The sequence below is a fragment of the Artemia franciscana genome, chromosome 15 (assembly GCF_032884065.1).
Source record: "Artemia franciscana chromosome 15, ASM3288406v1, whole genome shotgun sequence".
In the NCBI taxonomy this organism is placed as follows: Eukaryota; Metazoa; Arthropoda; class Branchiopoda; order Anostraca; family Artemiidae; genus Artemia; species Artemia franciscana.
The window spans coordinates 2,213,276-2,236,985 of record NC_088877.1 but is presented as its reverse complement, the minus strand read 5'-3'; the positions used below and the strand labels follow the sequence as shown (position 1 = coordinate 2,236,985).

The 23,710-nt window shown below is 35.1% G+C and overlaps 1 protein-coding gene across 1 annotated transcript; it reads right to left on the bottom strand.

Annotated features, from left to right (window-relative positions):
* Window positions 1–20: 20 nt before the first annotated feature.
* LOC136036699 (early growth response factor homolog 1-like) lies at window positions 21–23,697 on the bottom strand. Its single transcript, XM_065719016.1, has 5 exons — window positions 23,175–23,697; window positions 21,902–22,003; window positions 17,728–17,791; window positions 5,353–5,592; window positions 21–1,487 (listed from the first exon to the last, which is right to left on the bottom strand). Exons 1-5 carry the CDS (start codon window positions 23,511–23,513, stop codon window positions 1,465–1,467), a joined length of 768 nt encoding a protein of 255 aa, XP_065575088.1. The 5' UTR covers window positions 23,514–23,697; the 3' UTR covers window positions 21–1,464.
* Between the last annotated feature and the right edge of the window lie 13 nt (window positions 23,698–23,710).

Genomic DNA, 23,710 nt, shown 5'->3' with positions numbered 1-23,710 from the left:
AACGGTACATCACGGAAAAACAAAAATTCGTCAAGTTGAATTAAAGAAATATTAATTGAGAACCTTGCTTTAAATTGAGATTATCCTTTCCAGGAAACCAAACACCAATCTACATTGTGGGATTGTCACGGAAAACCAAAACCAAATTTGACAGACTAAATTGTCATAGAAAACGCAATTTTTACAATCCGGATTGCAACTTGACAATCTAGACTGTCCCAAAAAACACTTTTAGGTACATTTCTACTTGCTAGACGTGGAAAAATCCACAGAAACCGGCAATTTTAATTCTTACTTATGCAACGCTGGAGCACAGACCACCCAATTAAAATTAGGACTTCTGTGATTGGAAAGCTAAACCACTCATTCTAAAAATGAATTTTATGGCAAAAAGGGACCACCTCAAGGGGCGTTGAAGTCGGCAACTTTTGTCTCTGTGGCCCCCTGGTCGGTCCTAAAAAAAATTCTGCGTGTCGTAGCTCGCCTATCTTTCCAAATGAACACAGCAAAAAGGTGGTCCTGGTTAAATCAAATTTTGCACAAATCTTTCGAAACAGATACGGAAAAATGCGGTCCAAACTTTTTGTTAATTCCTCTAACTTTTTAAAAATTCTCATCATTTCGTCCATGACAACAAGGAAAATTTATTTCACGAAAGTGCTACAAATTGAAGCAAGGGCTACATTGCTACAGATAATGAAATAGTGCTAAAATAGTTTTTTCGTGCAAGAGTCAGACAAAGTTTTGTCCGGGTCTCGAACGGTGAGTAGTTGCAGGTGCCATTAGCCGTAGTCTTAATTAGTCGCAGCCGCAAATAGTCACAAGTAGTTGTAGTTACAGTCAAAAATAGTCAAAGCCACATGTAGTTGCAATTTCAAGTACTCAAAGTTGCAATATTAGCCCAGAAAGTTTCAAACTAAAACTCTTAGCCGTTCCTAAGATATTACTGATAGGCCCTTTTGATAACCTGGATATACATGGTGTCTTTTGGATTAGTTCAACATCCACATATACACTCAGTCAAGTTTCACCTCAATAGCCCTAGTCTTTTTGGGTGCACATAGGATCAAACGAATCAACACTAGTTAAGAAGTCAATTACGTAAAAAGATTAAAACAAACTTACGTCAGGACCACCAACAATTCTGGGATGAGGTTGCTTTAGACATGGAAAATAGCACCGAGAAACAATAACACGAGCAGGTTGTATAAAACCCTCAAAGAGATAACCAGAAAAAAATTCACGTATCACTGGTCCTTTAAAAGACACTTGAGGTAATATGATTTCTGACGTACTATCTAAACTTGATCCAGAGCGAAACCCATAGTATGAAGTCGATACTGCACCACCTTCAACTTCAGAGATACGTTGGCTTGGCTATGTCATCAGAGAACCCAATGACAGTATCATCAAGCAAACACTTCTAGCTGCTCCTTTGCCAGATTGGCACAGACATCATGGTGATCAATTGAAGAATTGATGGGCAACTGTAAAAGAAACCATTTTTGAATTTCCATACCATTTTTGAATTTCCAAAGTTTGACAGAAAGTGCTGGCTCCGAATTGTAGAAGAACTGGCAAAAGATCGTGATAAATGAGAATCAACCATACGAGGCATTTTACATGCTGTGTGAGGCGTCAGCGTCCGATCTCGCAGCGAGTACAAATACAAGTAAGTTCAAGAGTAAATGTCCCCCTCTTTCCCAATAAAACACAAATATATATTGACAAAGGTCAAATTGTATGATTTACCAACTTTATTTTAGGACCTGTAGGCGGTCATTCCATCCCCAGAGGCATAGGTACTGCAGCTTTTAACTATTCTTTGTTTTAATAAAGTGGCTACCTAGATATCTAAAAAGGTTGAAAAGGGGGTTTGATGAGCTCGAGTCACTTAACAATATCCTCCTGTTATGTTCTGAAAGTTTAAACTTTATACCCTCAGCTATTCCCATAATATTGCTGATATTCATTTTTGACAATCAGCATGCATAAAGTATTTTCTGACTTATTCAGTATCTACTTCAAAATTTCCTCAAGGTTTCATGTATGTCTTCTTGGACGCTGAAGATCAAGCTTGCTCCGATTTCCGAAAAACAAACCATCTATGTACAATGGGAAAGTAGCTCAACTTACATACTATGCCCCAGTAGTTATAGGGGTATGTCACGTCCATGGCATAGTTATTTGATTTTTAGACTATTTTGAACACAGTCGCAATCTCAAAATTTTGATGAGATAACTTTGGAGTAAGTGCAGCTAAAAAGACATGGGGAAGGGACTGGTTGCCCTTCACACAGTTTTGAATCTTAAAAAACGTACAAGAACTTTCAATTTACAATCAGAACAGCTTCCTCCTAAGTGTCTACGACCAGCCCTTCTATATGAAGTGGATTTGGAGCGGAATAATAAATTTAACAACGCATTACAGGATTATATGTCTAATTAATTTAATAATACATTAAAAGCTTATGTATCTTTACTACGAGCAAAACTAGAACGTTGCCTCTGATAATGGACAACGAGTTCACAAGATCTGCATGGCACTACCCGTAAGATTTTAATTCGTACATTTTTTTCTCTTCCGCAAACAGCATACGTACAGCGGATGCAGCAAAAGCACAGAAGAACTCACAAACGAAAAGACTAAAAATACGGAGCTAGTAGCAAGTTTTTTTCTTACTAACACATTTTCAGTGGCTGATTTGAGTCCATGACAGAAGAACTTGTATAAAAACGAATCAATTCTGACGTAAAACGCTCATTTGCTCGTTTTATAAGAAAACGCAGCTATGGGAATCAATATATATATATATATATATATTTCAATAGCAAATGTCAGTTTTTTGTAGCCACTTTGGATTTGTGCCATCGTTTACTAGATGGTACCTATTTACGATTGCTAGTCATAGTAACTAGATCGAGACCATATGGGTCTTTAAATCAAGTAATAAACCCTAAATTTTTAGGTCAAGAAAAAAGTTGTACCTAAGCCCAAAATTACCGCTACGAGTCTTTTATTTGTTTGCCATTGATGAAAAAAATGTACGTAACACAATGACACCTTTCAAGCCAATTATAAAACCGAATAGGAAACGACTTTTCAATCCAGAAAATATTGCAGAAATGTAAATTCGAGATTCCTTCCCCTTTCCCCTTAAAAATGAGTATTTTTTCATCGCCGATTTTGAACATGTTATTAAACACATTTTTGTCATTATTTTGGTCCAAAAAACACTTATACTACTCAAATACCGAGTTTTGGCCCTTTTTTTAGTTTTACCGGACTAACTTATGTTTCACCTGGGTTCATGTAATGGCCAATCCCATAGTAGGACCTATTAGCAGATACCAGAGTAGAAATCGCTGCCAAGATCACGTTTCTACAGAACTTTTTCTCTAATCACTGACACGTAAAAAGCTGACTTTGTCTTGGAAGCCTAGTTTGATGTCACAAAACTAAACTAGGCAATGCTGTATATTAATTTAAAGGGTATACAAAGAAATCTATGAAAAAATAAAAGAAACTTGTGAAGAGCCATACTGAGTTTTTTTTGTGAGCGTTCAAGTTTTCTGTTTGTTCCATACAACGAGCAAGATGAAAGAATCAATTAACAAATTTAAAACAAATAAAATATTTAGTAGAGTACAAGGACAGCGAATTCACAGGCCACCCTCAGGGTCAGGTGGGCAGTACTGTTGCCATCCTTTTGCCAGTGGGAGGCCACCAAGTTTTTTTTTATGAAAAGCTAGAAGACTCGTGTCCAATATACACAGCAATCTTTTAGAAAAAAAGAATCAGAAAATAATAACTGTTAAATAAAACAGTGCTATAAATAACAATATTCAATGGATATTAGTTTCATTGAACAGAAATAGTATTGCAAGTATACAAATCAATCTCTTGCATTTCGGAAAGGTTTATGACAGTTAGTGATACAATCAGAGGAAGGGTGCAATTCAGATCGCAAGAAGAGATGGCTGAGGGGTTATAAAACTTCCAAACCAGTGAAAGATCTAGGGGGATTTTTCTAGTTGGCCATCGTTAAGGGAAATTTCTAAATAGCCACAATTATACTGGTGTCTCAGTTATGGGCGTTAGACATACCTAGTTATTTACAATTAGAAAGTTCTATTTCGCTTATTTTTCTCCCGCTAGGAATTTTAGGTTCTTTTTAGAAGTTAAATTTTAGATCCAGCTACAAAACGGTTTGAATTTCAATATTTTCAGTTATCAACAAGAATTCATTAGCTGCTGCATCAACCAAGAGTAATAAGGTACTTTAGAAATTATTTACTGCAAAATATTTTTATAGAATAATTAATAAAGACCGTGATATTAGTCTTATATGCTTGAGAACAGTGTCACATTTTGTTGCTTTTTTTGTAGCTAGATTTCTACAATTTACTCCATCCTAGAGTTTTTGTTCACTACTGTCAAAAAATTCTCAGAGATAGTCATTTCCTGTAAAATAAGCGCACGCCTTTCTGTGTGTATTCGATATGAATGCTACTATTCAGAAAATAATAGTCAAGATTTACTGAATACATTCCATTGTAAGTTTGCATTCATGCTTTTAAATGATGACTGCAAAATCGTTAAAGAAACTAAACACAATATCGATTTTAAAGTGCTCCAACTTTTGATATTTTAGCAATCATCTGTTTTCCTCTATTGCTATTCGTTTCCTCTTTCTGTTGCCTTTTTATTTTTCTTCTATTTATATTTATTCTATTATGATATTAATGATGTAGACATCTTTTAAAGCGTTGCCTTGTTTTCCTGGGTTAATTTTTGGATGTTTCGAAATACTGATAATAATTCTTTCAACACTGTAGATTCTTCAGTTTCTGTTCAGATTTCATTTGAACCTGTGGCGAGGTTGTTTCCATATAATGCATTTCAAATGTTTTCACAGAGACACGGCCTTGAAGCAACAATTCATTAGCTGCTTCCAGATTTTTCAGTTTCCGCTCAAATTGCCTATTCAAGAAAATATTTCATTGCAACAAAACATTTGTATATTCTATTCTTATGATTATACAAATAAATGGAGGTATTAAATAAAAATTGAGCTTCACCAACCAGAGAAACAAGAGAAATACATTCAATGATGCATAGTCAACGCGCAGATTTAAATCTGAGAATCTTCCACGATACGGCTCATCATTTAATCTGAACGGCTTTAAATGGAATTAAGTTTCCTTCTGTTTGTAAAAAATACTATTCTGCAAGAGTTTTGTATTATAAAAATAAAAACTTTTTCTTGCAATGAGATTTTATATGACAGTTCAGATTCGATTTATCTGAAAATTCTCTCTTGCATAGACCACATTTATACGGTTTCTCACCTGTATGCAGTCTTTGGTGTTTTTTCCAATTGTCCGCTCGAGAAATGCTCTTCCTGCATACATCACATTTAAACGGTTTTTTCCCTGTATGAATTCTTTCATGTCTTTGCAATGCTGAATGAAAGTGAAATCTTTTATCGCATATACTACACTGATAGTCTTTATTGCAAATTTTCCTAAGCAAGCCATTAGAAGCTTCCATAAACGTATTGGTATTGTTTGGTGAAGTATCCACAAGTCCTACAACAAAATAGAATAAAGTGGGTGGGAAAACCTAAAACGCTAGAATAAAATATCTTCAATCATATATCATAAAGCAATCACAAAAAAATCAGACAAATTAAGAAAAAAAAATAATAGCAACACAAAAAGCTTTGACAGATTCCTGTTGCTATAAGCATTCTAAAAATAAACTCATTAATATTGCATTAACAGATTTTGGGATTCAAATAGTAAAAATATCCCTGTGTTAAGAAAAAGAAAAGGAGGGAAAACTTGTACTTGCAATTAATTAAACTTTAGGTTAAAGGTAGATTTAATAATTTGTGTTTCTTTGTTGATATTTTGAGAAAAACAAAAAAGGGACAAATAAAAAAAAGTGGCCTTACAAACATATCCTTCTTTCTTACATAATTGCTTTCAAAAAGAGCTAGAGCAAACTCTAAAATTCCTTTATTACTTAATTTCTTGTCTTTGACACTGTAATTAACGTTTAGAAGAGTTATTTCATTAAAGCTGAAGTTTCATGTACACAAAATCCCAGGAATCCAAAAAGAGTGATGAGAGTAACTCCTTCTTATGAATAACGAAAAAAAAAGAAAAAAAAGAAAAAATGCACGTCATAATTCACCGATTAGCTGTCAGGACACGTAATTTTTAGGACTCATTAATCTTTGTTTTAATTTTACGATATTTTCACATCTTGTTTTGGCGTTCTCCCGTGAAAAAACAGTTCCAGATGTCCAGACTCTAAAGAGCAGTTGGAACTTCATTATATTATACACATAAAAATAACTGATAAGGCAACAAGCAGATGGAACGAAGAAAAGGCGATAAGCAGTCAGAAACGTGATTTTCAATGCTCATAAATACTTGGAATATAATTATATTATATATAGAAATACTAACCCAACAGCCGATTAGCAGCCGAAAAACGTAATTTTTTAAAGCTCGCAAGCCGTTGAAAGCAGTTGGAATCTGATTTTATTATAGATAGGAATAAAAACCGATCACCCGACCAGCAGTCGCAAAACGTGATTTTCAAGGTTCGCAAGTCGTTAGAAGCAATTGGAACACCATCATATACCACCATATATAAGATAACATCCCTCCAATATACCCCATTACCTTGTGTTGACCCTGTTAGTATAAAAATTAGTTAATTACTGAAGCTAATTCAATTTCTAACAAGGATATGTACTAAGCTTGAAACTTTTAGTTTCCTTTTTCAACTTTTTGAATTGTTGTAATCCCTTTTTATAATAGAGAATCATCATTTGTAATAATTGCATGTTTTCGTTTTTTAAGTCTTCCTACTGACATTATATATAAGTGTTTGCATTCAAACCTGTTAGCTCAACCACGTGGCGAGTTGATTTTATCTAAAAAGACAACTAATTTTAAAATTTCAGGCACCGTATGTTTTTGCAGTTTGCATAATATCTTTAGTGATTCTGAACTAAACTTAAAAAATTTTCAGCTTTTTTCCACGTCTTAAAAAGACATTTCTTTTCTTATAAGCATCAAAAAGAGGATCCTTTTCGACAAATCGACTAGGGTTAAATCGAAAGCAGGTTGCCTGTGGTTGGGATGGGAGAATGTCATAAAGAAAAATTTGAGGGAAATGAGAACTTCCTGAAAGGGTGTTAAGTGGAAGACACTGAATACATAAGGATGGAGGAGGAGCGTACCTGTGTTAACTTGAGGTGGCTTGTTACTGCGGTGAATTGGTATCTTAATGCCGGAAAATATGATCTAGATAGATATATCGAACAAGAAACTGAAACAAACCACATTGCACAAGAAATGAGACCTAAAACTTAAGATTAACACAGTATTAAGCTGTTGCAGAATTTAGATATTTTAGTAAGTTACGATTGAATAAGGAAAGCGTTAAGCAAGAAGGAGGAATCTGTGTTCCAATTCAATTGAAATTGTTGATTTGTCACCCTATTACTTGACACTAAAAAATAAAACGATGATTATGCCAATTTCAGATATTTCAGAGGGCACTTGGAACAGATGATATTAAATTAGTCCAAACAGCTAAAGAGAAGGACATGACAAGAAAAATCTGAAGCAATGATGCACAAAAATGAAGCGCAAGCGAGATCTGGGGCTACAAGGCACTTGACGACCAGTATCACAACGAATACATTGAATCGTAAATAAAATCTGCGATTAGAAGCACCAGCAGATCCAGGGGGCCAGGAGAGCCCTCCAAGATTTTTCTGGCACCCTCTTTCCCTGTTTTTTTCTTCATTTTTTACTCTTTTTTAGAATAAATTTGTCAATTTCGTCAACTATTGGCACCATTGTCTCACTGCCCCCCCCCCCCCGAGAAGTTGCTCATTGGCAACTGTGTATTTATTTAAACATCTTTTTGTTAAAATTATATGTTTTTTTATTATGTTTCCCAAGGTGGTTCCATTCAACCTAACCTGAATTGACGACATCAACGAACCTTATAATATATGCCGTTGGAAGACAATCGACAGCGACAATCAATATATGCAAGCCTGTCGAATAGATTGGCTACGCTGCAGGCTTGTATCTTTCCAATCGAATAACAATGTCAATAGTGTAAAAGAGGAAAGCCCTTAAAAACTTTTCATTAAAAGCAAAGTTTATTTGAATAAATGCAGAGGCATACTGCTTTATACAGGCTTCAATATTATACCCTCTCGGCGTTCCTCTTCAGACGAGAGTCGGCCCTTATAGACATGGGTCTGACCCTTAGAGTTCTCATTGCAAAACTTTCCTTGGAAATCTTTCCTGGAGTTCTTTTATTCAACAATAAATTCAAAATTACCTCCCCCCTTGAGGCGCGTCAGCCAAGATAGGCCTGACAATTGAAAGAAATCCCTCACCTCAAAGGTCCCAAAAATGAGAAGTTAGACAAAAAGTAACACCTGGTTTCAAATCGCCTGTACCCAATAAAACTTCTCAAGCTCTAAAAACATACAAACCTAATTGGGAGATACCAAATTCAGCAGAATCCATAAAAAAAAACTTTAACTAGAAATTCTTATAAAGGTTCCGAAGGAGCGCAAACTATAGGAGCGTGTTTCTGATTATATTGCGAACTATCAGAGGATAAAAGGCAGACTGCAGTGATGAAATATTAGACATCTGTTAGTTGTTAGAAGTACAAAGTTGATTGGCAGATCGATCTGGAATAAAATATATATTATCACACAGGGCAACAGGAATATGGCCGTGCAAACGAGGGGAAAGTGAAAGAAGCACAAGATAGCGAGTACGCAGATTTCATATCAAACAAGGGTTTTAATGAAGAGTGGTTGTTTTCCTGTATAATAATCCTTCCTTTATCAGAAAGTTCTGAAAGCTTCTTTAGTAACTAGTGAAACTTAACATCCACACTTCAGGAATATTCGAAACATCAGACTGAACTAGGCTATAGAAAAGTATTAAAAGTATTGACACTGAAAGTGTGTTCACTTTACTTAAAGGGTACAGATTTACATCATTCAGCTTGTCTGTACTCTGACCAGAGTCAAGAGCCGGACGAAAAGAATTCCATGAAGTTGTGCGTACACGCTCAACTAAATACTTTGTTCTAAAACCAAACTAAAAAATTATGAAAAAGTGTGGTTTGAATGCTGAAAATCAAGAAGTCAAGAAATTACTGTTTTGTTCAAGTAAATTACTACGCACAGATGAAAAAGGGATGTGGGACGATAATTTTTGGGATCATTCCGTAGCCCACTCCAAATAATTGCTTACTTGCATTGGTTTCCTAATGTTTACATTGTACTCAGAGGATTTTCTATAACAAGATTACGATTTATCCTTCTAGCGAAGCAAATTGTAAACTTCTCAATGTGCTAGAAAAGTTAAAGTCGAGATCCACACAAAAACAGCTGAAAAGATAAAAAAAATACATAAATAAACTTTGTAATAAAAATATAAACAAATAATACATTATCAGGCAAATATTTGTCACCCATTTAATGACAAACATTTTGAATAATGAATTGGCATTGATGAATATGCTCATTAATGTCAATTTCATTATTAGAATATTCAAAAATTTTTGATGAATATGTAAATTGAAAAACAAAAAACTTAAAGACTCTTAAGTGAACAAAATTAATTCTGTATTTGTATTTGAGTCTAGAGCTTTCAGTAAAAATAATGCTCTACACTATGAAATATATCACATAAGAACAATTATATTATAAGTATATTTTAAGATATATTAAAAACTTCTGATAGGCATTAGATACCAGTTTATTTTTTCCAAATCATAGTCTATCATCGTAAAATCACATGATAATAATACGAATTCAGGTCTGGATTTCTAAACAATTGTAGATACTACAGTTTTCAGCTTTATAGCTACTAAAAAACAATCCTCCTCAACCGAATAACTATTTTAGCATTTAGAACAATGAAATGAAACAAGAGAAAAATTCTGTTTTCAGGTTAGTATAAATTCATAGAATTTCGTCCACTTGCACGTCACAGTTTTTTGTTTTTTTTCAATTGCTAATCATCGAACAAATTTCGTTCTGTAAAAACGAGGGCTAAGAGCTCATATGACACTTGTGACGAGGCAAGAAGAGCTAAGAGCCAAGAACTCATATGGTATGAGCTCTAACAAAATTCTAAGAATCAAAAGATTGATTTAAAAGGATAATCAGAGGCTTAATGCCGATCAGGATTTAAAATAATAGCTCTGAGTCACAATGTCCTTCTAAATATCAAAATTCATTAAGTAAGTTATAAACACCTCATTTTTTCTAATTTTTCCTCTCCCTTTAGCCCCCTAGATGGTCGAATCTGGGAAAACGACATTATCAAGTCAATTTGTGCAGCTCCCTGACAGGCCTACCAATTTTCATCGTCCTACCACGTCCAGAAGCACCAAACTCGCCAAATCACTGAACCCCTCCCCCCAACTCCCCCAAAGAGAGCGAATCCAGTACGGTTACGTCAATCATGTATCAAGGACATTTGCTTATTCTATCCACCAAGCTTCATCCCGATTCCTCCACTCCAAGCGTTTTCAAAGATTTCCCCCTCCAACTCCCCCCAATATCAACCGATCTGGTCGGGATTTGAAATAAGAGCTCTGAGACATGAATTCCTTCTAAATAAAAAATTTCATCAAGATCCAGTCACCCGTTCTTAAGTTAAAAATACCTCAATTTACTAATTTTTCCAAATTAATACCCCCCCCCCCCCCAGCTCCTCTAAAGAGAACAGGTCCGTTCCAATTATGTCAATCACGTATCTAGAACTTATGCTTGTTCTTCCCATCAAATTTCATCCCGATCTCTCCACTCTAAGTGTTTTCTAAGATTTCTGTTCCCCTCCTCCAGCCCCCTATGTCCCCTGATCCAATTCGAGTCGAAAATGGAGTATCTGAGACATAAGATACTCCATCTATCTTATATATATCTTATATACCTTACATATTATCTTATATACTATCTTATATTATATATTATCTTATATTATCTTATATATTATCTTATATACATATATCTTATATACCTTATATCCATATATATATATATATATATATATATATATATATATATATATATATATATATATATATATATATATATATATATATATATATATATGGATATGAGGTATATATATATCAAGTTTCATTAAGGTCTGATCACCTATTCGTAAGATAAAAATACCCCAATTTTCACGTTTTCCGAGAATTCCAGTTTCCCCCTCCAACTCCCTCCAATGTCACAGGATCTGGTTGAAATTTGAAATTAGAGCTTTAAAGCACAAGATCCTTCTAAATATCAAATTTTATTAAGATTTGGTCACCCGTTCGTAAGTTACAAATGCCTCATTTTTTCGAATTACCCCCCCTCCCAACTCCACCAAAGAGAGCACATCCGTTCCAGTTATGTCAGTCACGTATCTTAGACGTCTGCTTATTTGTCCCATTAAGTTTCATCCCGATTCCTCCAGTCTAAGCGTTTTCCATGATTTAGGTTCCCCCACCCCAAACTCCCCCCAATGTCACCGGCCAATGTCCCCCCATCCGGCCGGATTTTAAAATAAGAGCTTTGAGACACAAGATCTTTCTAAATATCAAATTTCATTGAGATCCGATCACCCGTTCGTAAGTTAAAAATACCTCATTTTTTCTAATTTTTCAGAATTAACCCCCCCCCCCAACTACCCCAAAGAAAGCGGATCCTTTCCAATTATGTCAATCATGTATATAGGACTTGTGTTTATTTTTCCTACCAAGTTTCATCCCAATCCCTCCACTCTAAGTGTTTTCCAATTATTCAATTATTCAATTTATTCAAAAAGAAAAGAAAACACATAACAACAATAATAATAAAGATCCTAGAAGCGAACTTGTTAAGGACCAAAACAACAAAAAATTGTAAATGAAAAAGAGAAAGAAGAAAAAAAAAGAAAAAAAAGAGAAAACAAGGGTAATTAGAGCAAATTGAACAAACATTTAGAGAAATATAATATCAAGATTTTAGTACATTATTATATAGCGTCCGAAAACTTGTGGATAGCTCGACACTGGAGGGTATTACATTCCATTGAATTATAGATTTATAAATTGGGGATCGCTGTGCGGAACTAGAGATACACCTGGGGACAATGAAGGAACGGTTGGATGAACGGAGACAGTGGCCTTCAGAATTATTACTATTAAAATAAGTTAATAAGTGGGGAGGAAGATTTTTATGGTAAGCGGAATATGCAAGGGATGGATTTAACTTTTTGATGATTTGTTCAAAAGGGATAATACCAAAATCGGAGTACAAGTACTTGGTGGGATATAGTCGTGGCAACCGAAAAACTGCTTTGACGGCACGGTTTTGAGCAGATTTTAATTTATTGGTAACTGAAGGATAAATATTGCCCCATACAGATCCGCAGTATGAGATATATGGGTAAATAAAAGAATAATAAAGGGTGACAAGGATATCGAGAGGAAGAAAATAATTCACACGATTAATTATACTTACCTGTCGCAAAATTATGGCTCTAACATAGGACACATGTGTTGCAAATGATAGGCAGGAGTCTATGTGGACACCAAGAAACTTGGCAACTTCGACCTGCGGGAGGAGATTGGTAGAATATTTTAGGCCAAGTGCTGGCTGAACTTCATTTTTTTTGTAAGGGGTTTGAAATAATACCACCTGACTTTTCTTGCTGTTAATGGTCATGCAGTTAACGAGACACCACTCCTGTACTCTATTCAGAAGGGTTTGAGTAGAGGTGACGACGGATGGTAAATTAGGACCGGTGATGAAAAAGTTGCTATCGTCAGCAAAAAGTACTGGGTGCACTGATGGGCCCAGGTCCGTAATCAAATCATTAATATAAAGGAGAAAAAGTATTGGACCAAGAACAGAGCCCTGTGGGACGCCCCTCCGGACAGGTAGGGGATGTGAAGTCACCCCGCCCAGTCTCACACTCTGTACTCTACCAGAGAGATAAGAGCCGAACCATGAGAAAGGAACTCCGCGAATCCCTAGGTTATTGAGTTTACTTAATAAAACACTGTGATCAACCATGTCAAAGGCCTTTGAAAAATCCAGAAATAAGCCCAATACAGTATTTTTAAGGTCAAGTTGGGAACGTATAAACTGTGTGGCGTCTATTAGTGCATGAGCAGTTGAAAATTTGGCACGGAAGCCATATTGATGAGGAGAAATCAACGAATCTGATGACTGATTCCCAAATACAAAGGGAGAAAGACGTCGGAATATAATTATTTCGAGCATTTTAGATATAACTGGGAGAAGTGTGATTGGACGATAATTGCTTATCTCAGACGGATCGCCTTTTTTATGAATCGGGATAACAATTGCTGATTTAAATATTTCTGGGAAGACTCCATTGGTCATAGACAGGTTTGCTATGTGCACAATGGGTTCACAAATATAGGAAGATACGGTCCTAAGAAGCTTATTACTTATGCCAAAGAAGTCAGGTGTACTACTATTAGAGAGAGATACGATAACTTGAAGCACCTCTTTGCGATCAGTTGGAGAGAAAAACATGGATCTGGGATTCTTGCTAGGGTGTACTGACTGTGAGAAGGAACAGGAGTTAGCATTTGGAATATTAGTGAAATAATTATTAAAAGCATCCGGTACTAAAATTGGGTCAATTAATCTGCCACTGATGTCCCTAAGATTAATAGGAACAGATCTTGAATTCCTTTTTTTTGAAAGGATTTCATTTATTGTAGACCAAATTTTTTGCAAGTTCCCTTTGCAGTGAGAGATTTTTGAATAATAATAATTTTTCTTTGCTTCCCGGATGAGTTTGGTATATATGTTCTTGTATTTTTTATAATTAGTCAGGTCAATAACACTACTGGTTTTGCAAGCTAACTTATATAGGTCATTTTTTCGGTATGAAGAGATTATCAGGCTATTTGACATCCAGGGGCGTATATGGGTAGTTTTTCGGTTTGATTTACGAACTGGAAAGGTTGAACTAATAATATCACTCAATCCCTGTGTGAAACTACTTGTGGCTGAATTAACATCCTGACAATCCAAAGTCTTGGACCAGTCGAAGGATTTCAAACAATCCGTGAACCGGTTCATATTCACAGTATTATATATTCTATTAGACGTAGGGGTATTAGTTCTACGGGGTTGAGTAGCTGATAGGGAGGGTAAGGAAAGATAGATTGGAAAGTGATCTGACAGGTCAGAAAATATTATTTTGGAGGACAGGTGGTTTCCCAGGGAAGTGGATACAAAAATGTTATCAATTAAAGTAGCGGTAGACCTCATGGGATCAACTCTAGTAGGAGAAAGGATTATGGGAAGAAGACCACTTGAGGTAAATGTTTCAAAGAAGGTATCACTATCATTGTTATTGCTAACATTTAATAAATTACAATTGAAGTCCCCAAAAACTATTGCCTTCTTTTGTGGTAAATTAATAAAACTAGAAAAATCATCAAACTGATTACAAAAGAAAGGTGTCGGAAATGAGGGTGGTTTATAAAATAACGAAAAAATAAAAGAATTCTCGTCTACACTTATGTCGACGATTATTGAATAAATGCATCTATTATTTATAGGTTGCGAGAACAAGAATTCACAATCGAATAGTCTGGTGAATTTTAGACTTGATCGGATGTAAAGAGAAATGCCACCAGAGGACTTGGTTAATTTTCTTTCAATATGAATAGCTTGAAAGCCAGTGAGGGAAAATTCATTAGTATCATCAATTTCTGAAAGCCACGTCTCCGTAATTCCAATTACGTCGAAAGGGCAGTAACCATTTGTTAAAATTAAATCTTAAATCCAATTAATTAATTATAATTAAATCTATAATTTATTCATAATTAAATCTAAATCCAAGATTTTAGGTTTCCCCCTCCAACCCCCCCCCCCCCAATTTCACCAGATCCGGTCGGGAAGACATCGAAGCAAAATGTTCAGAACCATTTCGCCCAAAATGATAGAACGTTCCTATCACTATGCCTTTGTGTATGAAAGACTAAGACAGCAGCGTTCGAGTCCAGGGCTAAAATTTAGAAGATATGTCAAATTGTTACATATTTGTTTTGTTACTTCGAAAGGCAGAGGTGTTTTATGATTGATAAACGGGCATATAAAGAGCATATAACCATTTTGTTCAAGATGACACAACGTTCCTATCGCTATAGCTATGCGTATGAGAGACCACCACAACAGCCTTCGATCCCAGGGTTAAAAGTTATAAGTTGTCCAATGGTTACACATTTGTTTTGTTAATTAGAAAGGGAGGGGTGTCTTGAGATTTAGAAACGGGAATATAAACAACATATAACCATTTTTCCCAAAATGATACAACGTTCCTATCACTATGCCTCTGCGTACAAAAGAACACCACAACAGCCTTCGAGCCCAGGAATAAAACTTATGCGAGATGTCCAATGGTTACATATTTGTTTTGTTAATTCAAAAGGGAGAGGTGTTTTATGATTGAGAAACCGGCATATAAAGGATATATAGCCATTTTGCCCAAAATGATACAACGTTCCTATCACTATGCCTCTGCGTTTGAAAGACCACCACAACAGCCTTCGAGCCCATGGCAAAAAAGTTACACGAGCATTTCTAATCGTTACATATTTGTTTTGTTAACTCGAAAAGGGAGAGGTGTTTTATGATTGACAAACGGGCATATAAAGAGCACATAAGCATTTTGCCCAAATTGATAGAACGTTCCTATCACTATGCCTATGTGTCTCAAATAGTAGCCTAAGATTTCTCCAAGGGAGGCGTTTTTTACTTTTTCCACCTCATTACTGTTTTAATCTCAATTTTGCAAACTTAAAAATTAAACGGGTTAGGATAACGAGCCACCCAGGAATGGATACCGAGCATCAATGATCACCTAGAAAATTGATGAAGATGAAATGTAATGTGACGAAGATAGCTCGCATTTGCTAATAGTTGGGACACGGCTTGTTAGGCCACTAATACCTTAAGCTTCTTATGATTACTATCATATTAAGCTTGTTAGGATATGGTGTATTTGAATATTTTTATTGGATTCACATATGAAAACAACTCTTTTAGGGAATAAATATAGCACTGAACTGAAAAAAATCTAAGTATGCATTAATATGTTAACTGTCAAAATTCTTCGAGATTCTAATCTTTAAATTACTTATCAATTGACTTACCTAAAGGGGACTAATTTTAGATAGAGCTAATAGACTATCCTATTTTGTTGTATTTAGTTAACTATAGGAAAATATATTAATTCTTTTTTCCTTTGAAAAACATTACTTTTCTTACTTAATATCGACATGGTCTCACTACTTTATACCTGTTCAATAGAAAAGAGTTTTACAGCCTATTGTGTCTTAATCGATACGCGTAAAACGGGTGGTACAAGTTTTTGGTTCTGCTTTCACTGCAAAAACGACATTTTTTGCAATTTTTAACTTCACGATTCAGCGTGGCAATTAAGGAGATAATTAGTAAGATCAAAGCTTTCTTAATAGTTTAATAACAACAAAAATAATAATGGCACAAAATCACCATCTTTAGGAGTGAACAGACTTACGATAAAGCGAGAGAAGACAAAAAAGGCATTATTTTTTATGCCCTTGGTGCCCTTATCATAAACTTCTCCGCCTTGAACATTTCCAACACGGTACCCTTGCTATATACATTCAGACTGGACTTGTTTTATTTACTACCTAAATATTTATACTATCCAATACTTTAAACTAATACTTGTACTATGCTACTAATACAAATACTATCACTTATACTATCTATACTTTATACTTATTATTATCTAAATCTTTACTAGTTCTCTGTACGTTTTTAGGTAAGTCAGATGGGTTTTTGACCATAATAATAAGAAATACAAATTATGTCAGAAAGTTCACTTCCATTCTCAGGAATACTGAATTGAAACACAGAAGGCTTGAAATTAAAATTAAGATTTAAAGATACACCAGGAGAAACCCCCGAAAGAAACATCTTCGCGTTTGGGTGATAAAAACTTCTTCACTAAAATCTGGAAATATTTCTTCACCTTCAAAAGATAATTGAAAATGAATCAACATCAAAAACTCCACAAAAACAAGAGCCAAGAGATCGTATGGCACTTGTGATGAGGTCGGAAGAGCCAAAAGCTTCTTCCGCCAAATTTCACTACGATTTCTCCACTCTAAGCGTTTTACAAGATTTCCGGTTTCCCCCTCCAACTCCCCCCAATGTCACCAGTTCCAGTCGCAATTTAAAATAAGAGCTGAGTCACGAGGTCCTTCTAAATGTCAATATCATTAAGATCTGATCACCCGTTCATAAGTTAAAAATATCTCATTTTTTCGATTTTTCTGCATTAACCCCAACTCCCCCAAAGAGAGCCAATCCGGTATGGTTATGTCAATCACATATCTAGGACTTGTGGTTATTCTTGCCACCAAGTATCATCATGATCTCGCCACTCTAAGCGTTTCCGAAGTTTTCCGGTTTCCTCCTCCAACTCCCCCAATGTCACAGGATCCGATCAGGATTTAAAATAAGAGTTCTGGGACAGAGGTCCTTCTAAATATCAAATTTTATTAAGATCCAATCACATATTGACCAAACAGTACATATTGCTTTCCTTTACTTTTTATTTAAAAATAAAATAAAGACTAACCTGAAAAATTTAAGCCTGGGTTTGGCATTCTCTCTCTCTTTTCGAAAATCCGATTCCCAATGAGCTTAAAAAAAGAAAAGAACAATTACCCACGAAAATATGGACAAATCTTTAGAGTTGGGATAGACTTGAATGTCAATGACATAACTACACATCTATTAGTAATATCAAACCTGTTATTATTAATGTCAATTTAATTGTTAATATAAAAAAGATCACAGCCCAAAACTATTACGCTATAACATAAAGACGGAAGGGCCAAATGCACCCATAAAAGAACACAGCAAAAGTTTTGTCAGAAGCGGATTGATCAAAATGTTTATTAAATTTCATATGACAAACCTATTCAGTCATTCACAGAAGGGGTGAGTGGATCAATTACGCGTAAATAAGCATGCTTTTGAGGGTCCGTCCCCTTTCTTTCGGTGAAAAACTCTTTAGGAAGTCCGGTATATGCATAATTCCACTTTATTTTGAATACAATGAAAGAAGATACATAGAATTTAAATTTAAACAAGTTGAAGAGCCCAACATACTTGCACAAAGATTTGAATAAGCATATTAGCTCAAAAAATAAGAGGTGAAAAACAAGAATAAACAAAAAAGGCTAATACGAAATTTAAATAATAATATCGATAAATACAATTATAAATATCAATCAAAAGATGAATATTCAAGTGTAGACATCATGGGTTTAATTTGAGAGCAAAATGAGGATACAGTTTTCACTTGTACTAAGACATGTAACAGCAACACTTTGCGTAGCAAACAAAAAAAAATACAAAATTCACAAAGACAATTTGTATTGTATCAGATTAACGACGCTTCTTGACTACTAAGGTCCCTGCGTCGGCCCTGCAGTACATTGCTGCACCGTGATTTGATCTCTGGGTCCCGTATTACCAAGCTAATCACAAAGATAAGACTGGGAGGGCCTACCCACTACCCACTTATTTGATGATCAACCTACAGCTAGGTGTGTCAATCGTAAGACCCTCCAAAAACTATAGAAAATCAGAAAATACACTTTTTTTGACAATTTGGAATCGTGATAATTCCTTTTAATTTAGCTGTACATCCATTCCACTGAATTTTCTCTGAAAGTTTCAACTTATAGCTTTATTATATCTCTGAGTTATAGCATTTACAGCATTTTAACAACCAGGATTTACTTAAATTACTTTGATTTAGTTCAATATATTTGGGCGAAGTAAAGGCAGGAGCAATGGCAATAAATTCAGACGTGTATAGCATCACTCGCAGTCACAAATAGTCATAATCACAAGAGGTAGTAGTTGCAAGAAGTCGCAATTGCACGCAGTAGCAGCTGCAGTCACTAGGAGCTTGCAGTCACTAACTAGTTACAAATTAAGTATACGAGAGAAAAACTACACAGCACTTTGCCCGTTTCTAAGGCAGCGCTGCAATACTTATGACAAGTATGTTAATCTCATTCAGGATTCTAATATACATGTTGAAGCATAGAAGTTTAAGTTTTTTTTTAGGTAGGACCATAGTACTTATTTTAACACTTAAGCAATTATAGTGGCTCCAAGATTTTTTTTTCAAGATATCCTTAAATTTGGTCTCTAAATAACAATTTAATGTTCATACTGATTTAGATAACAATTACTGTGCATGAATCACCCTAAAATGAAATTTATTTTTCACTTGCTAGTTTCTTTTAAATGCATTGTCTAATTTTTGTTTACAATGTGCCATGAGCCATTGGTATGGACCATAAGCCATTACCATGATACAACTATAATTTCATTTCAGACAGAAAAAAACTATGGCTTATTTTTTGGGCTGTGTATAGTAAATAACAAACCCCAGTAGCAACAGAACTTAATCATAAAGCTTTACTGTAACATTATGTATGGTTGTAATCAGCAATTATCATGTCATTCATCTTCTTACATATGAAGATGCAATTTTTGTGACAAAAAACTGCTTTTGTTTTAAATTTAACGTTTTGGTATTTACGAAAAGCCCGAGATATAGCAATTTCCTTTGAAATGAGCATTTGAACAGCCCTTTATAGTGTTCCAGCACTCTGCCAGTAGTGAAGTAGGAAAGGAAAATGATGAACGAGCACACATAAGTGCTACCCATGCAAAAAGTGATTTTTCTTGTTGTTCAATCCAAAGGACTGTGAGTTTCCAGTCATTACGATTCCTATGTTGTACTTTTTATTTTAATCTAATGCCATGTTTAGGGCATTTTAGGCTGATCTTTGAATTTCCTTTTCAAAGTCAGATTTTACTATTAAGACTTATTTAGAAGGTAGTTACCATTCCCGAATCAGCTAAAAATGTCAATTTTTTATAGCTTGTCAGTTTTCTTCTAAAAAGAGTTTATGATTTTACGTTGTTATGGGCTGTTGCTTATTCTCCTCTAGGTTGCAGCTAGTGCAAGTAGTGACTTGGTTAAAGGTAATGGTTGTAGTGAAAAACTTAGTCTAAGTGATCAGACTTGAGAGTCTGATTAGAGTAAAGCCAGAACAAAAAGTCTCTGTGAGAGGCAAAGGTGACATAACTTTTTCAGAGTTGTACAACAATAATTATTTTGACTTCTCCACAATAGTGTGTCATCCTAGGTTACAATTAAAGCAGATAAAAAATCAAGTGAGGGTAATTCAGGTAGTCTGAAAGCTCTGTGAGCCATTTGAAGGGTATTGAAGACCAAAATATGATCCAAAATTCACTATGCCCACGGGATTTGCAGACAAGTGGGAGACTTAGATTGTTCATATTATATGGGCTTTGTCTACTGGGAAAACACACCGGATTCAGCTATTGCAGCAACCAATATTATTTACAGCTACAACTAAATACCTTTTCACTAAATACCTATTTTGCAAAAAGGAAAATGGCATTTCTTCTTTAGTAGACTAAAATTCTTTTTACAAGGGAGGCAAAGTAAGCACAACTAAGTTTGAGAAAGAACATATCTATATATATATAAATAAGTTGTCTGTGTGTGTGTGTCGAGTGACGTCATGTTTGTGTGTCGACTGACGTCATGTTTGTCGACTGACGTCTGACGTCATTATAAGGATTGAGCTGTATGCGTCATGAAGTTGTTTGTCGACTGACGTCATGTTTGTCAACTGATGAAATTACATACCGGGACACAAATGACGACCGGGACACAAATGACGACCGGGACACAGGGAATATAAATGACGACCGGGAACCTCAAAGAGAAATTACAGACTGGGACACCCGGACACAAATCACGACCGGGACACAGGGAATATAAATGACGACCAGGACACAGGGACACAACTACAACGGGGACGCCGGGGTACAGGCGAGATATATAAATGACGACCGGGACACAGGGATTGTTCGAATAGAAATTACAGACCGGGACACAAATGACGACAGGGACACCGGGACACAGGGATTATAAATGACGACCGGGACACTCAAAGAGAAATTACAAACTGGGATACCGGGACACAAATGACGACCGGGACACAGGGAATATAAATGACGACCGGGACACAGGGACACATCATTAGAATAATGAGGTATAGATCTGAATATGGATTGTTTTTCCCATGGACAATTATATGTTGCATGTTCAAGAGTCAGTAAACCTGACAATCTATTTATATGCACAGACAATGGGACAGCGAAGAATGTTGTATATTCGCATGTTTTACGTAGTTAAAAACATATATATATATATATATATATATATATATATATATATATATATATATATATATATATATATATATATATATATATATATATATATCTATTCACAGGTGGGACACAGGGACACAACTACAATGGCGCGTAACTAATATGGCACGTAACGACTTACGCGCGCGGGGGGGCTTGGGGGGGGCGCGAAGCGCCCCACCAACTAGGTGTTGGGGTGGCGCGAAGCGCCACCCCAACAGCTAGTATTTGATAAATTTGACCTTGTTTTAGTCCCCAGCTTGAATTAAATGAACAGCCCCTATTTGTGATTTTAAAAAAGTTTTAATTTTAGTCAACATGAACAGATAAAGTCATGCTTAACTATTCTTATAGTTGATCTAAAGATAGAAAAAGAACTACTAAATGAAGAAAAACCTGTTTCAAAATAAAAAGCTAAGATCAATCATGTGCTTTGATAAAAAGCTAAAAAGTAATAAAAGAAAACAAATGCTTACTTTTTCACTAGCATAATCAAAATGTTCTCCATCATCTCGTAATTGACTAGAACTATCGTTCCACCCTTTGTCAGTGTCTACAGCAAATTCATGTTTGATTTGCTGGAAAAAAAATCAAATAAAAATAAATATTATCAAAGGATTAATATAAAGAGGATGGAAAAATTTTATCTTCCATCAAAATTATATATTTTAGGTAGGCTAGTGATAGTTGTCAAACCTAATGAGAAAGTTGAGGTTTCTTTCTATAGACTTTACATCATCCTGTTTAGCAGAATACAGACTTTGATAACAGTTTCTATCACAATATAATTTATATGAATATCCTTTTTGAATTAACTGCTGTGGTTGAAGATAGTTATTCAAGAGAAACACTTGATATGACTGTCTATGCCAGAGCAAATTTGCCAGGACACATCTGCCACTAAAAAATAAATAGACAAATAAAAAAAAAGTTGCACATGGCTAGAAGCCTTTAAGAACAATAAAACTTAAGGCCCTGTTCCCATCTCAAATAAACAAGAGGAAACAGTGACCAGAAAAAGCCAGTTTCCTTCGAATTTTAACTAATGTAGTAAAGATTATTTAATGCAGATTTCTACCAGGACTGAAAAAAGGCCCCACCTCTGAACTATAGCATACAGTAATCCTGCAATAAAAACAGCTTCTAAAGGAGTTAAAGTTGGAAACTTGCCCATCCTCAATCATGAGGATGGAATAAACAAGCACAATGAACCCCCCCCCCATGACATATTGGGGATAGATCTTAGGATAGCATAGGCAAACAAAAAATATAACTCTGGTTGGATAAGGGCTGGGGTAATTAGAGGATTGGTGGTGTTAAAATTGTCTGGATCTCTAAGGAGATAGAGTCTTATTAGGGAGAGAGTGCATTTGAAAAACCAGGAGAGAGCAAAAGGGGCATTTTTTTTTATCTTGAATTTGTTTTGAACAAGTGTTCTGGATTTGTTTGTTTTCCTCAAAAAGTTTAAACAGATCCTGTATAAAAATATTTGGCAATGCATATTTCCAACCAACATAAGTTTGTCTTGTAATGAAAAAAAAAAAACATTAAAAGAATCCTCTTCACTTAAAACTAATGTATGAAGACCCTAACTTCACATTTTTTATTACACAAGTATCATGTTACCTTTTGACTTTAACCTAGGGTAGTTCATTCCTGAAATAGAAATAAAATTAAATACACAACCACTCTTTGATCAAACTCGATTTTAAATAATGTCAACTTCAATAAAAAATAAAATAAAAATACCATTGAGCTGCATGCAGCATTATCGGTGTTATAAGCCGAGGAACTAGTTTCAGCAGGATAGTTTATCAACTTATTACTTGAGGTATCTATTACTTGTTGAGAAGGTTCTAGATTACTGGAAGAATCTTCAACCAAGGAGTTGTTCACAGATACTGTATCAACTCTATTTCTCTTTACAGCAGGTTGAGTCATTTGAGTATTTTGAGAGAGATAGCTAAGTTCCTGTGTCTGGTTAACTGTTGCATCAGGATCAGCAAGACCTTTAACTTTAAGCATTTCAGCCAATTTTACTAATGACCTAGTTTGAGCTGGTGGAACAGTCACTTCACCTGTATACATAAATTTCACCAAAGAGAGCAGATCATCAAATTTCACATCCTTTAGAATAATAACAGGATGGGGGTGTGAGATCCCTAAAAGCAGGGTTTCAAAGTAGGAACTACAACATGAGAGAATAAGTCTGTGACATTTGATGCTTTGACTGTCACATGATAGAGTGACATCTGTGAAATTTTCACTATTTAAAAGAGATAAAA